The sequence below is a fragment of the Lactuca virosa genome, chromosome 5, assembly GCF_052849685.1.
Source record: "Lactuca virosa cultivar CGN04683 chromosome 5, Lactuca_virosa_CGN04683_v6, whole genome shotgun sequence".
In the NCBI taxonomy this organism is placed as follows: Eukaryota; Viridiplantae; Streptophyta; class Magnoliopsida; order Asterales; family Asteraceae; genus Lactuca; species Lactuca virosa.
In genome coordinates, this window is record NC_136430.1 from 287,732,611 (window position 1) to 287,748,342 (window position 15,732).

Here is a 15,732-nt window from a genome sequence, read left to right on the forward strand (position 1 = left end):
TGTGTTGACGCACGATCCCCCTTTCTGCGCAAAAATGGTCAAGAACCGCATTCTTGAACTCAGTTCCATTGTCAGTATGAAGCGCCTTCACCTGGTTGTTGGTTTGATTCTCAATCATCACAATGAACTTCTTTATTAGATCAACAACCCCAGCTTTGTTGGATAAGAAGAAGACCCACGTAAAATGAGAGAAATCATCGATCACAACTAGACAGTACGAACTTCTGTTGATTCTTAGGACGTTGACCGGACCAAATAAGTCCATATGCAATAATTGGAGCACCTGACTGATTGAGTTAACTTGCTTTGGCAGGTGTGGTTTTCTATGATGTTTTCCTTAGGCACGGGACACACACTTCTCAAATGTAATAAAGTCTCTGACAGGTAAGCCTCGGACCATCTCATTCTTAGCAAGGCGATTTAGGTTTTTCGCGTTATCATGACCGAGTCGTCGGTGCCACAGCATCGCATTTTGTTCGGACACTTTTGAAAATAGGCAGTGACTTGTTCAGGTATGTTACTGTTCATGTCAATAATGTAAGCATTCCCATCCCGCTTAGATTTGACAAGAATCCACTCTTCCGGGATGACAATGCCTGGCTTGAGAATCATGCATTCTTTATCGGTAAAATGGGTATAATAGCCTTTGTCGCAAATTTGGGAAACACTCAACAAGCTATGCTTTAACTCGGGAGCAAAGTTGACATTCTCAAAGCTTGGCACTCCATTTGTAACGTTTCCTCTCTGAGTGATCTTGCCACCATCTCCGCCCGCGAAGGAAACATACCCCCATTAAAAGATTGAATGTCGCTCAATTGGGAGATGTCTCCTGTCATATGTCGGGAGCAGCCGCTGTCGACGTACCAAGGACGAACGACATTCCTCCGCAACTGTCCCTGCAAAATGAGCGGGATCATTTAGATTTGGGAACCCAGGTCATCACTGTCCTGGGTTTCCTTTTCGCTTTCTCTGATTTAGCTTTTAATGTTTTCAAATTAGGATCTTCATTCCTAATCACTTCAGAGGATGGTGATGATGGATTGGAAATTGATTTGGGCATCCAATGATATTTAGGTTTTATAACATTCTCAGGTGGTTTTGAAATAGGTTTCTTATTAGTTTGCACTGAGCCTCTGGATGTTCTACCAGAAGTGGTTGAAGATCCAGAATTGCTTTTTGACGAAACCGATCTTGGCGGAGCCTTGTTCGGTTTTGGCAAACTATTTGGAGCTTTGTTATTAAAAACCTTTTTATTCTTTTGAAAAACATCCCTTTTTCTGCTTCGATCATCTTTCCAATCATCATTTCGAGAACGAGTTCTTGAGGATTTTCTAATTAAAGACCTTCCTCGAGATTCGTTCTCTCATCTTGGTGACATAGTTCACAAATATCCTATTTTGATAATTTCTAGCTATATGACCACCAACACCACAATTAAAATAAATATGTTTATTATTTGAACTTGTACTGCATTTTTCAGATTTATTTTCTTGACAGACACTCTTACTCTTCTCAGAAGAACATGCATGAGAAATAGGTTGTGAGATAAGTGAGAGTGCCTCAGATGGTGTGACTTGTGGAATTGATGGGTTTTCATGAGAATCACAAGCATCAGAATTACCAAACAATTTATCAAATATATCAAAGAAATTAAGTTCAACAGTAGTAGATGTGGAAACATCACACGAAACATTATCAGTCTTAACATCAGAAACAAAAACTTTTTCATTTGAAACAAAAATATCAGAATCAGAAACAGAAACAGAAACAGATTCTCCAACTTCACGCTTGGCCTGATCTAAGGGTTGATCTGCAGGGGAAGTAGAAATGTTAGTACTTTCAACATTAATAAATCCTCCTGAAACGAAACCAGATGGCTTGCCATAAACCATAAATGGTTCGTTGGCAATCTCATCCTTGGATAGGGGTTGATACTGATATGTATGATTATAAGGAGGAGGTACACTATCATATCCTAAACCCTTTGACTGATTTTGTTTGAACTGCATGCAGTGATCAATCATGTTGGCAACTACCTCGCTTGATCCATCAAATTTTCTAAAATCAAAATTTGCAGTTTCAAATTGTCTTTTTAATGTATCAAGCTCGGTAATTAACTCATCATTTTGTCTCTTAACATAATCATAAAGTTCACATTTTTCACTGTATTCTGTTTGAATTCTTTTAAAATCTTTTATTTTTGTTTCTAACTGGGCCTTAAGGGGTTTTTGTCCTTTCCTAAGTTGATAGCCCTCATATCTAAGGTCCTCTACTTCTCTACGTAATAATTGAATTTCATCATGAAGAAGTTTAACATATTCATTACATGCCTGAGAACAAGACGGTAGATTTACCTCACTTTTCCTGGGCTCGGAAGTAGAAGACACCATTAGAGCAAACTACAGCTCCATCATTTCTGCTTCAGGATCAGCTGCATCATTCTTCAGGGGATCATCATCAATTTGAGCTAGGTGAGCGTTTTCTGGCCCTGAAATGTTCAAAGCTTGAATCTGGTCCTCCCAGTCAAAGGACTGAGCGACCATAGCAGTCTCACCATTAACCGCAACACCTGCACGGTTGTTTCCCACTGCAACCATTGTCCTGTTGTTGTTCGTCCTACGATCTAGTTTTGGACACTCACGAGTAAAGTGACCTGGCTCGTGGCAGTTGAAACATCGCAGCATGCCCTTGTTGAATCCCACCTTCTTGTCAGCATTCATGCCCCAGTTGCTCTTCCCTGTCTTCTTAGCAAACAGCTTGGCCCTGAAAACAGCCATAGCAATCTGCCATGTAATATCCATCTCTTCCATGTCTTCTGGATGAATCTGATCCAGGTCAGCAAATGACAGCTGAGGTGGAAGCTCTCCAGCTACAAAAGCATTGTAGCAGTTAACAAGCCCAGTGGCTAGAGCCAGATTTTCATCAGTGTCTTTCGTGTTTGAGGAAGAGGCTACAACTGGCACATTTGGAGGGGGAGCAGCTTCTGGAGTGACAAATGGCCGGCTTTGAGAATAAGGAATGGATGATGCAGCAGCGAAGGTCTGAATCTGAGGTTGTTGAGCAGCAAAAGCCTGACCTGAGGAGGACATGATTGAGGAGAGAGCATTGTTGGAAGAGATTCCAAGATTTGCAGTAGAGTACGAGTTCACATGGTTAATTTCTCTCTGTTTGTCATCAATGCCACAAGCTTTGATGATCGCCATGATTTCAGCAAGAGTGAGGCGATTTAGATCCTTGGTCTTCTTAATCACAGCAACATTCATGTCCCATGATCTAGGAAGAGCATTCAGAAGTTTCTTGTTAATCTCTGACTTGGTCAAGAAAATCCCAGATATATTCATGTCAGTGGTGAGAGTTATGAACCGCTGCAGCTGTGCCTCAAGAGTCTCTCCGGGAATGTAGTTGAACATATTGAACTTTTGTCTTAACATGTCCTGGCGACTCTCCTTCATATCTTCATTTCCTTCATATACCTCAATTAGGGCTTCCCACAAATCTTTTAGCTGAAGTGTACTCTCGGAAACCTTGAGCAATATCAGGAGATAATGCCATGGTTAGAGTGGCTAAAGCCCTTTCCTGCTCTTCAATTTTCTCAAACTCCTCATCTGTGTAGTTTTCAACAGCCTTGTCAATCACTTGTCCTCCAACTGTCATAGTGATTCTAACAGGGCCTCTAAGAATGCTTCTCCAGACTTTAAAGTCCTTCATTTTAATGTATTTTTCAATTCTGTACTTCCACTCAGGAAAACCATCTGCAGACATTAATCTTGGAATACGCGTAGTAGTGCCCATGACAGTATCAAGTTCGTGAAAATGAGTTTGACTTTGAGATTCCATTTGAAATTAAAGCAAATTAAAGTCACAAAAGAGTTTACGGTTGATGACGATGAGATTACGACCGTAAAGTGTGTTAACGGTTAATGAGTTTACGACCGTAAACTTGGTTTACGGTTGAAGTGTTCACGACCGTAAACTAGGTTTACGGTTGAGGTGTTTACGACCGTAAACTATGTTTACGGTTTGGATGATTACGGTTTGTACGTTTACGGTTTAAGCGTTTACGGTTATTGAAGCTTAGATTACGGTTAATGAAGATTCACAGTTTACGGTTGTTCAAGTTCTTGAGTTTACAACCGTAAACAGGGTTTACGGTCAACAGTAAGCTCCCAGAAGTTCTTCAAAAACATGTTTTTTGCAGTAGATTCAGTCCCTTTCACCACGAAAACACTAAAACCAAACTCTAACAATGAAGAATGTCAGTCTAAACAGCCGAAAACTCGATTGAATGAAGCTTTGACACCGGTTTTTGCCCTAATACCATTTGTATGGTCCTGAAAAGGATCTTTACCAATGATCAAGCAACAAACAATCACAATAGAAGTAGAAGAAGAAAAGAAATCAAGCTTGCACACGTTTATATCATAAAAACGTCAGGTACAACTCGATGGAATAAACTGTAAACACTATGGCATCAACAACTAGACAAAGACCTACACCTCCACTATATATACTCGACTGGGCCGCAAACTGGGTTTACGGCCGTAAACGTGTTTACGGCCGTAAACTCACTTCCTGACCGTAAACAGCTAAACAACCCACAAAATGCATTAAAGACTCATACTGAACTATTACATTGAAAGCCTAGACCAAATCATTTACTGGACCCTTCATATCCTTTTCTGGAAGGATATTTGGTGTGGGAATTTCCCTTTACAAGAGCAATTCCCAGCTCTTTACAACAGGTAAAAAGTTAAATGTTGCAGGTTGGAAGAGCGGATGTCGGCCAATGGTTTCACTTGGAATTGGACCCAGGATCCAAACGATGGGACAACTCTACACGAGTTATGGCAACTATATTCATATATTGGTGCGATGGACATTCCCCCACAATCCGCTTTTGGTTTTAGATTTATGTTAAACCCGGATGGTCATTTTACTGTAAAGACTATGAGGAGATGTATAGATGCGAAAATCAACCCATACTGTGGTCCCTCAATATTCTGGGACAAAATGGTGCCATTTAAGGTCAGATGCTTCATTTGGAGAGCCTCACTGTATCGAATTCCAGTTGCCACCTCACTTGTTGAAAGAGGCATATCAGTACCCAATCAACTGTGCAACTTTTGTAACATTGAATCTGAATCGGCCGATCATCTTTTAGTTAATTGTGAATTCACAAGAGGTTTTCGTGAATGGGTCTTCAAATGGTGTGGGATTAACACGCAACATTTCTCGTGCATCAGAGAACTCATCGATTTTGCAGCATCTTGGGGGAATAGCCCAAAGGAAATAACAATTTTCAACTCCATAGTGTATTGGTTACTGTGGAATATTTGGATTGCAAGAAATGATAGACTATTCAAAGAATTGAGAATCCCTCACACTAAGGTGGCAGACAGTGTTATTTCCCTCTCCTATTTATGGTGCAAGTATAGAAGTAGTTTCGGGTGTGGGAGTTGGGTGGATTTGAGCATATCTCCATTTTCCCGTTTTCTTTCTAATATGTAATTTCTTTTGAACCTTTTGTATCTCTTCATATATGCGCCTTAGCCTCTTGCTAAGTGTTGGTTTTTAATATATACATATATCTCTTTTTTTGTTAAAAAAAATATATATGATAATTGTATTAGTTTATATTTTGATCTAAGTGGTTCATGAAGAGATTCATAATTTGTCCTCAAGTTATGCAATATGAAAAATCCTTATTCATGAAACAATTAACTCTTGTAAGTTATAGAATTCAAGAGGTCTTGAAAGGTTTCATAACTTGTCCTCAAGTTTGGAATTTGAAAGGTCTCATTCATGAAACTTAAAAATCCATTAGTTATGGAAATCAAAAGTTTTGATAAGCTACAAAACTTGCCCTTAATTTTTGGAGCTTGAAGAGTCTCATTTATGAAATTTTAATTCCAAACCCTAGAATTCTAAAAGTTTAAAATTCAACCCTTATACTATTATAATATTAAGAGTTTAATACCTATATATATATATATATATATATATATATATATATATATATATATATATATATATATGTATGTATGTATGTATAAGACAAGTCAGTCTTACCGTTAGCAGGCCTCATTCACGAAGCCGGTCTATAAGGGTGTATAAGGATACTGCCCATAAAATGGTCGTTTAATGGGTGTCCACTCTCACCCACCGCTTTCTTGACTGGTGGAGGGTCGTTAGCCGAACGGATAGGATAGGACATTAATCTTCATTAATAAGTATAATGATAATTATTAAGGTAACTAAACTTTTATAAATTCCCAATCTTAGTTACTTTAGTAAAAATGTGAAAATGGTGCTATTCCATGAAATTACACTTTGCACCTTGTTAAGTCATTAGTGGAGCGTGTGTAGTTAACCAGCACACTAATTTGGGACTGACAATGTATGGCAAAGGGTAGCTTGATGTTAATTGTGGATCAATGGAGTGTGTATGGTTAACCAACACATTGATTAGGTGATTTGTAACATTAAGTGTACCAAGCTAATTTGCATGGTTATTCACACCTTGTTTGTGATCCTCGGCATCCTAGTCACAAACTTGAAGGGAATAATCGAGATTTAAACATGCCATTGAAAAGTTCGATGAATCTCAAAAAAAATCTGGGAATTTCAATTCATTTAAAACTTAATAATCAATTTCGTTTTTCATGGTGGAAATTGGTAAATCGTCATTTACCTACCTTCAAATATTTTATAATTGGATTACGACATCCCTCTTCCGAATTGTAGAATATTGTGTTGGATCCTAGCCTTAATATCTAATTTTGGGTGTTATAGCATGGTCCATTTGGGTTGTAACACTCTGGAACAATTTGATAGGATGGATATTTAAGGAAGAGGTTATTGTGATTTATTAATGTATTATAAGTATAATTTATTAATTGAGAAATCACATTATTTTATTAGTATTGATCAAGAATTAATTTGGTATTAATTTAGTGATCAAAAGAAACTGATTAAAGTTACAGGGACTGATTAGGTAAATCAGTAATACTTCTAGTTGGACTCATGACTCATGTTGATTAGAGTTGGACTAAACCTATGTGAGAGTCCAAGAAGGTTTATCCCAAAAGGCCTAAGAAATATGAAGAGTCATTAGGGTTTACATGGTTGTAATCCTAAGCTATAAAAGAAGTCCCTAACACCCTAAAATCGTTCCCCCCTATGCACACTAGAGTTGTAGCTAGCCGATTTTGATCTCCCAAACCTTTCACTCAAGTTCATTCTCTTGTTCTTGGTTTTTTATAAGACATTTGAGGCATCACACTTGAGGTGCTAGGCTCCTAATGGTCAAAGACAAGCAAGCTACTAGACAAGGTAATCTTCTAACTGTTTTTATGATTCAAATGTTGCCTTGAATGCTAGTTTAGGCTTTATGCTTTGGAAAAACAATGTTGCATGTATAATTAGAGAAAACTTAGATCCAAAGCATTAGGGTTGTATGTGCACCATAGGAATGTTAGAGTACATAAAACCCATCATAGGTGTTGTTTTGATGCAGATGGAGTATGTGATCGCATACGCCTCGAGGCAGCTGAAGCCTCGTGAGGCGAACTACCCCACTCACGACCTGGAATTGGGGGCGGTGGTGTTTTCCCTCAAAATATGGAGGCATTACTTGTACGGAGTTCGGTACACCATCTTTACTGACCACAAAAGTTTGAAGTATTTGATGGATCAGTAGAACCTTAACATGCGGCAGAGGAGATGGTTGGATGTACTGAAAGACTATGATTGCGAGATTTTGTACCATCCAGGGAAGGCCAACGTGGTGGCTGATGCTTTGAGCCACAAGGCGGCAAGTGCCCCGATCAGGAGCGTTTGTTTGAGGATGACGATGATTTCTCCTTTATTGGATATGATCCAGGAGGCTCAGGTGCAGGGTTTGAAGAAAAAGAACTGGAAGATAGAGCAGATTCGGGGTCAGATTCCCTTGTTTGTTCGGTTTGGTCGGGGTCTTTTGACACAGTGTGACCGGGTGTGGGTGCCGGCATCCGGGGATGTGAGACAGAATATATTGGAAGAGGCGCACAAGTCCAAGTTCTCTATTCATCCGGGGGCCACAAAGATGTATAGAGATTTGAGGTTGAGTTACTGGTGGCCCTGTATGAAGCGGGAGATCGCATGGTTCGTGGAGCAGTGCTTGACCTGCAGGAAGGTCAATGCCGAACATCAGAGACCCCACGACAAAGTTCAGCCGCTACCCATTCCCATGTGGAAATGGGAAGAGATCACCATGGACTTCATCACGAAATTACCGAGGACGGTGAGGGGCGTGGACTCCATTTGGGATAGATTGACGAAGAGTGCCCATATTCCAATCTCCGAGAGTATTTCTGCTGAGAAATTAGCATTTATCTATGTGCGGGAGGTGGTGGTCAGGCACGGAGTTTCAGTATCGGTGGTCTCGGACCGCGATGATTGATTCACCTCCAGATTCTAGAGGAAGTTCCACGAGAAACTGGGCACACAGTTACACTTCAACACTGCGTACCACCCCCATACAGACGACCGGAGCAAGTTGACGATCCAGACGCTCGAGGATATGCTACCGGCATGCGTATTGGATTTCGAAGGGAGTTGGGATACATACCTCCCACTAGTAGAGTTTTCATACAACAATAGTTATCATGCTAGTATCGACCTACCCCCGTTTGAGATGTTGTATGGTCAGAGGTGCAGGACTCCCGTATGTTGGGGGGAGGTTGGGCACCGAATTGATTCAGCAGGTGCGCGACAGGCTGCGGGTCGCGTAGAGCCGACAGAAAAGTTATACTGATCGGCGTCGCTCGGATCTCGAGTTTCAGGTGGGAGACTTTGTTTTGCTAAAAGTGTCACCATGGAAGGGTGTCATTAGGTTTCGGAAGAGGGGCAAGCTAGGGCCCCGGTTTATTGGCCCGTTCAGGATTTCTGCCCGGGTGGGCAAGGTGGCTTACCGGTGGGATCTACCGGTCGAGCTTAGCCAGATCCACAACACCTTCCACGTGTCCCAGCTTCGGAAGTGTGTAGCTGATGAGGTCGCAGTCATTTCCTTGGATGATATCCAAGTTGATGAGAGCCTCAATTATGTGGAGAAACCAATAGCGATTTTAGACCGGAAAACGAAAGCCCTACGGAAAAAGGAAGTGAGGCTAGTTAAGGTGCAATGGCAATACCGAAGAGGCTCTGAATGGACCTGGGAGTCGGAAGATGAGATGAGGAAGCATTATCCAGACCTATTTGCCTCACCAGACTTCGAGGACGGAGTCTAGTTCAAGTGGGGGAGATTTGTAACGCTTGGTCCAGGTATTATTTACTTCTCAACATTTTAGGGTTTTGGGCTAGAACTCGACGAGTTGGGGAGCTCCAGTTCGTCGTGTGGGGATTTATTTGGACGCGGGATTAAGGACTCAACTCGACGAGTGGACGTTGGGGATGAAAACCCTAATTTTCCAGGCATTGTACCCTATTTAAAGGACTTAACCTCTAGGGTTGGCATCCTTACCAGCCTCCTTGCCAAGAGAAAACCCTAGAATTGCCTCCCCCTCTTGTTCATTGAGTTTTATGAGTGTTTGAGTGATTGTTGAGATCTTTGAAGGATGTTTTAAAGAGAGAAGTATCGAGCTTGGAAGAGAGATCTTGGATCCAGAAACTCTACATCAAAGGCTGCATCTTGGAGGTATAAAGTCATAACCTTGACATGTAGCTTATTAGATCTCATCTCTTGTAGTTTAGGGCTTGGTTTTGGGACTTTGGCTTGGATGACCAAAGAAAAGAGGTTTCCAGAGGTTGAGGGTGTAGATCTGGCCTCTATAAGACCTCTAGAGGATTAAAGTTGCAAACTTTAATAGCCTCCATGTCCCATTAATGCAACAAGAACCTTTATGTTGAAGGTGGAGATGATGGGAACCATCAAAATTGCATCAATGAGCTAATCAAGAGTACGAATTAAGGTTTTTAGGGTAATGGTTTTGAGGTTTGGTGTTTTGAATAGTTGGATAAGTAGTTACATTTGCTTATCTTTATGTCAATATCAAAAGTTTTTTTTTAAAACACCCGATTAGTTGATTGAAGATCTACAATGTTTACAAAAAAAAAGAATAATAATAATAATAATAAAATCTGCCCTCAGATACATCCGTCCCATGCGAAGCATGGGTTACCCTCTCGTTTGTATCAAAAATATTTTTTTTATGTAGTTTTTAATTTAATTTTGTATGTTTTTAATATTTTGTGAATTAGTTTTATATAATTTTAATTATTTTATATTTATTTCAAAACAAAAAGATTATGTAATTTCAAAATGATGAGAAATATGAGTTTCCATGTATTGTAATATTAGATAAATGAAAGTAAAAAAAAAATGAAAAAAAAGCTAATATAACAATATGATGTAAGAAATGGATCATAAAGCATGAAAAATAAACTTCACCCTAAGACTATAACATAAATCACCAAATATGAATCCTAAAAAACATTTTATATACTTTATCAGGTTGTTTACGAGGACGGAACAAAATCGAAACCGTAAACCGACAAAAATCGATAGAACTGAAACCAAAAACCGAAACGAAACCTATGCCATCGGTTTTGGGTTTAGATTTTTAAAACCGAAGAATTCGGTTTATGTTCGGTTTTCGGTTTAAAATCGATCAACTAAAACCGAACCGACCCAATGGGTTTAAAAATGACCAAAACGCAAAAACCGACCTGATATAATTATTATTAATTATTTAATATATTTGAAAAAAATTATATGTTTTATTATAACAATAAATATAATAAAGTTTCAAAGGCCAAACCCCGTCCTTTACTAACGCTCATTCCATCTCACTCTCTCAACCTCTCACAAGTATGAGCACGACTATATCACGAGGACGCGAACCATGTCCCTAAATCAGTAAATCGCCGAGTTGATATGTGAATAAGACGCAAGCAAGATAAAAGATCTCGACTCTAAACACAAAGAAGACGAAGACACATTGAATTTGTTTCATTTTATTTAGAATTGCTGGAAAATTGGTTGAAACGAAAATCCACATGTTTAAATCCAAAACCCATCAACCTACGGGTTGAACACGAAAACCGACACATGAACCCAAGAACAAAACCCGTTCAAAAACCAAAACCCAATGGATTTCAAAACCCAAAAACCGAAATTATGAGTTTGGGTTTGGTTTTACCTTAAGGGCGTGTTCGACAAAATTAGCTGGTAGCGGGTAGCGTGTAACTTATAGCGTTTTGTTAAACGCTAAATGAAGTAGCATTTGGATTTGGAGCATTTTGTTTAAATTAAACGCTAGAAGTTTGTAGTACCAAACAAGACTTTCTGTTCAAAACGGAGCTTTTTATTAAACGTTAAAAACTAGAAGCTTACAAATGTTCCGTGTGGAAGGCACCCTAAAACCTACCCCAACCTACCAATACACACCTATAATTTACAATCTTTTACTTTTTAGTACACTCGTTTATATGTAATTTACCTTAGAACATAAGATCGGCGGAGATTGGGGGAATCTTGTCTGCAATTGCACCCCACCACAAGGGTGTATCAGAGTTTTGATTGAATGGTCAGAAAGAAACAAAAAGAAAATCATCTCATATTATTCAGATCATTCAATCCCACACTCTACTCTACATTCATTCCTACAGTAAAAGAGATTCTCCTTTTATTCGTACCTTAGTACATCCCCATGCATGAGATACTTTCTTTTTACAGCCATAATTCCTTTTTTTCCTTTCTATTATTGAAAAATGAAAAAGAAAAAACAATAATAATTAGTCATGAATTTTTTTTTTCTAAACAAATAGTAATGCTGATTGAGATGCTTTAAATACTGTCAATATATATAACTAGTTAACATTTGTTTAAACATAGTACTTTTTCGCTTTCATATATGGGTATTGTCTAATTAACTAGTAGTATGGTATATAATATGAGTAATTGATACATTTGGTTAATAAAATAGAAGTACATTTGAGTTTGGATATGTTCTTGTGTATCTTTTGGTAAATAATTTAAAGTTAACCCTGTTAAACGAGGTCTTTAAATTAAGGTCTTGAAAACAATTTATAGGTGTAATATGGGTATTTTTGGAAGGAATAATCACAAAACATAAGAAAAATATATTATTTTTCTTATGTTTTATTTTTCTAAACTGGTTATTCTTTTATCATCACAAGCTTGATATATCAATTTCGCAACCACTCAATTACAAGATTTCAAAATTCTTGATATTATTCCGACCAAAAAACTTTAAAAAAAAGTTATTCTATTTTGAAATTAGGGAATTGTTATTAAAATTCGAAATTAATATTATAAATTGTAATCTTGGCTTTACAATTTCGAAATAGTAATTAAAAAGGGATTATTTTATTAGTTTGAACTTTCTCTTTGTTTGATGAGCAATTATGCATTTCACAACTTAACTTCCGAAAATGATAGCTAGTCACGAAATTTTGAAGAAATAATGGTTATATTGTTACATATAACATTATTAAGTCAACAATTTTATGATTAATTATTTTAGAATTTAGGAGGGGGATTTTGGTAATTTGGTAAATATTTGTTACTACCAATTTTTCCAGTTTATTTTCTGAATCTACCATGAAAAAGATGAAAAAACTCGAAAGAGATTAAAGTTTCTACCTTTACCCAATGTAATGGAGACATTTAAGAAGAATCATGGATCCCGTAGAATTGTCATATTTTCCCACAACTTTCTTGAACTTCGTTTAATTATCTGAATTCTCAAAAAGGAATCCAAAAAGAAAATTCACGAAAAATGAGAAATCTTGAGAACTATGAAAGTTCAAGAAAGCTGTGGAAGAATATGACTCTCAGGACATTTATGGAGCTCAATCTTCATCTTCGCTTCAAGAATCTCCCACTTTCAGAATATCACCATTGTGAAGATAACCAACGAAACACACAGTTAAGTGTGTGTATGTGTGTGTGCTTTGTAGGGTGGTATTTGGGAGTAAAAACTGAACCCATATCCATGGACCACACTATCATACTGTAAGTATGTGTGTGTACTGCTTCTATAGGCGATGAAAGGTGTGTGGGGACATTGCACACCCATTGGGCGCATATTAGCAATGTATTGCCAGCTTCATCTAAAGTGCGCGTATTGGTGGTCTTGTTTTATGGGATGTTAAATAAAGACAGTAAATTTGGTACCTGTGGTATTCAAAAAACTTTAGATAAGGTCCAAAAAGTTTTCAACTTGCATGGAATATCCAAAATCAAGGTTTTTCGTGATTTTGGTCCTAAAATTAAGAAATTTCTGTAATTTTAGTCCATAGAGCACTTGAATTGACTGTTTTGCCCTTTAAATTTCTTTTTTGTATTTTTTTCATATTTTTATTGTTAATATTAATGAAAAAAAATTATGATATCTCTCTCTCTCTCTCTCTCTCTCTCTCTCTCTCTCTCTCTCTCTCTCTCTCTCTCTCTCGTACATACACACACATACGCAAGATCTTGCTCCCTTTTTGGTCTGTTTAACTCAATTTATGTGTTAAAGAATTATTATTAATCAATTTATGTGTTAAGGAAGAAGCTATTCATTTTTGACGATTTTAGGGTTTTTGTTCTTCATCTTTCATTGTGTTCATCTTTTCTGTGTTGATATTGAAAAATTAATCTCACTTGCCCAATCGATTAAGCTAACAATCTTATTGTCATGAAGTGATTTGTGTCCTGTGGTTGTATGAGTTAACTATCGACACTTTTGGGATTTTCCTATCAGTGTTCTTCATTCACAATTTGGTGTGTTTGATTCTTAATTTTAATCTTATCTTCGATTTAATCCAAGTTAATTATCCTAAAATTTGTTGTCAATCTTTATGGTTATATTGATTTTGGGATAATTTGATTTCAATTTGGATGAACTGGATATGTTCGTCGATGGGGATAGATAGTTTTAAATGGATGGTGATGGGATAATTTTAGATTTGATTTGAAGATGGGTGTTAGAACAAAGTTCAATTAGGATCGTTAGATTCTATGCAGGCAAACAATTAAGAACGTAATTATGAACACGAGAATGGCTTCGAATGTGTCGTATGATTAAAACTTCAACACCTCAGAAGAGCTCGATTAAGAACTTCGACTGTCGAGGTGTTTAGGGTTATAAAACAATAAACGTAATAATCAACAGCATCTAATGCATACATGCATGCATATTTATAGTATAACCCTACTAGATAATCACGGATGGACAGGCCCAATCCGGATACAAAACATAAGCCCATGACGCAACACAATTAAACTCAACAATCTCCCCCTTTGCGTCAATGGAGCCGAAAGCTCACTTTGGTTGAGCTGCAGAAGACTTCTTTATTGTTTTGAACACCTTCGGTATGATGGCCAAAAGATGATAGCGAAACGTAATATACCACCGAAGCATGTCCGTGAAGTTCTTCTTATCTGCTTCCGAGTTCTGCTTGCACCGATGAATGATGTTAATGATGTGCTCCAAGCAGTCGGTTGAAAATAAATGTTTATCAACAAGAGCGAATAAAAATCTGTGTGCTTCGCCTTTTGTAAACATCATAGTAAGATGTGTTGAATCTATTTGGCCCATCTTCATTTTATTCACATCCCCTGGTTTCGGTGTTGGCTTAACCGTCGGTTTCTTGTTCATGACTTTCGCTATCTCCTGATCCATAGCAGCAACCTCATGGATGTAAGAAGCCAACATCCTCTTCAAGTGCTCCAATATCGGCTCATATTCCCTCGGATTTGTGAGCAGAATGTTAAACAGCAGAATCCAGTCATGAGGATTTAGATTTGGAAGGTCTGCCAGGGAGATCATCGACACCGAGTTTGCTGATCCTCGTGTGATTTTGAAATTGACATTTACAAATTTCCCAGCAGGCGAAGGCTTGAGTACCTTGACAGTAACAATCTTCTGTGCACTCCATGCCAAGTACTGAGGTTGTCCATACTTCAGATAGAAATCAATAAGCTCTCGGTCAACCTTTGGATGAGGGAAAGGAACTTCAACAGTCGAGTCAAAACAGTGAAATGTGAATGCCTTTCTTGTTATTGGCATGTCGAACTGCGAGTCCTTAGAGTTGTCACAATCAAATGAAGCAACAGGTTCCAACCAGTAAACACTTGGAAACTCTATAGCCTCATTGATAAGTTTTCTTTTGTCCACAGGGGAAACAAGGCCTTTTTGCAGTTTAAGGCTTCTTCTTCTTCCTTGTTCCTCCTTTCCCTCTCCTCAGCCCCTTCGCAATCTTTAGATTTTCATCCAACTCTCGGTCTCTCTTCTTTCTTTTGAGAGCCTCAGCAATGGTTTCTTCAACGTCATCATCACTGTCATCATTGATCACCTTCTGCTTGATAAAAGAACCAGAACCCGAAGCTTCATTACCCTTCGGTTCGGTTGTGACTTTCGGTTGAGCAGATTTTGTCTTAACGATAACCCTCGGTTGAGCATGAGCACCTTCTCCCCCTTGTTTTGGAGGTGTGAATTTCTCCTAAACACCCTTCATCTCGTGTAACATGGCAAGGGCAGGAAGAAGTTTTGTAGTTAGATGATTCCTTATGGTTAAAGTAAGGATAGGATCATGAGCACCAAGAAGATTGGTCAGCATGTCCTTGACATCCCCAGAACAGCTACGAAAGACGGCCCTTTTGGTTTCAACAAAGAAATTTCTTTTTCTGCTTCGGCGAGCTGCACTTTCTGCACTTCAATTATGGATGCTTGTCGGGCAAGATCT

General features: G+C 38.3%; 1 protein-coding gene and 1 long non-coding RNA gene across 2 annotated transcripts; both read right to left on the reverse strand.

Annotated features, from left to right (window-relative positions):
* Positions 1–1,679: 1,679 nt before the first annotated feature.
* On the reverse strand, positions 1,680–5,932 carry LOC145111698 (uncharacterized). Its single transcript, XM_079047957.1, has 2 exons — positions 2,355–5,932; positions 1,680–1,810 (listed from the first exon to the last, which is right to left on the reverse strand). Exon 1 carries the CDS (start codon positions 3,450–3,452, stop codon positions 2,400–2,402), a length of 1,053 nt encoding a protein of 350 aa, XP_078904083.1. The 5' UTR covers positions 3,453–5,932; the 3' UTR covers positions 1,680–1,810; positions 2,355–2,399.
* Positions 5,933–11,320: 5,388 nt separating this feature from the next.
* On the reverse strand, positions 11,321–12,992 carry LOC145114042 (uncharacterized). The gene is made up of 2 exons (XR_013710910.1): positions 12,644–12,992; positions 11,321–11,735 (listed from the first exon to the last, which is right to left on the reverse strand). It is a non-coding gene; the product is annotated as an uncharacterized LOC145114042 (long non-coding RNA).
* Between the last annotated feature and the right edge of the window lie 2,740 nt (positions 12,993–15,732).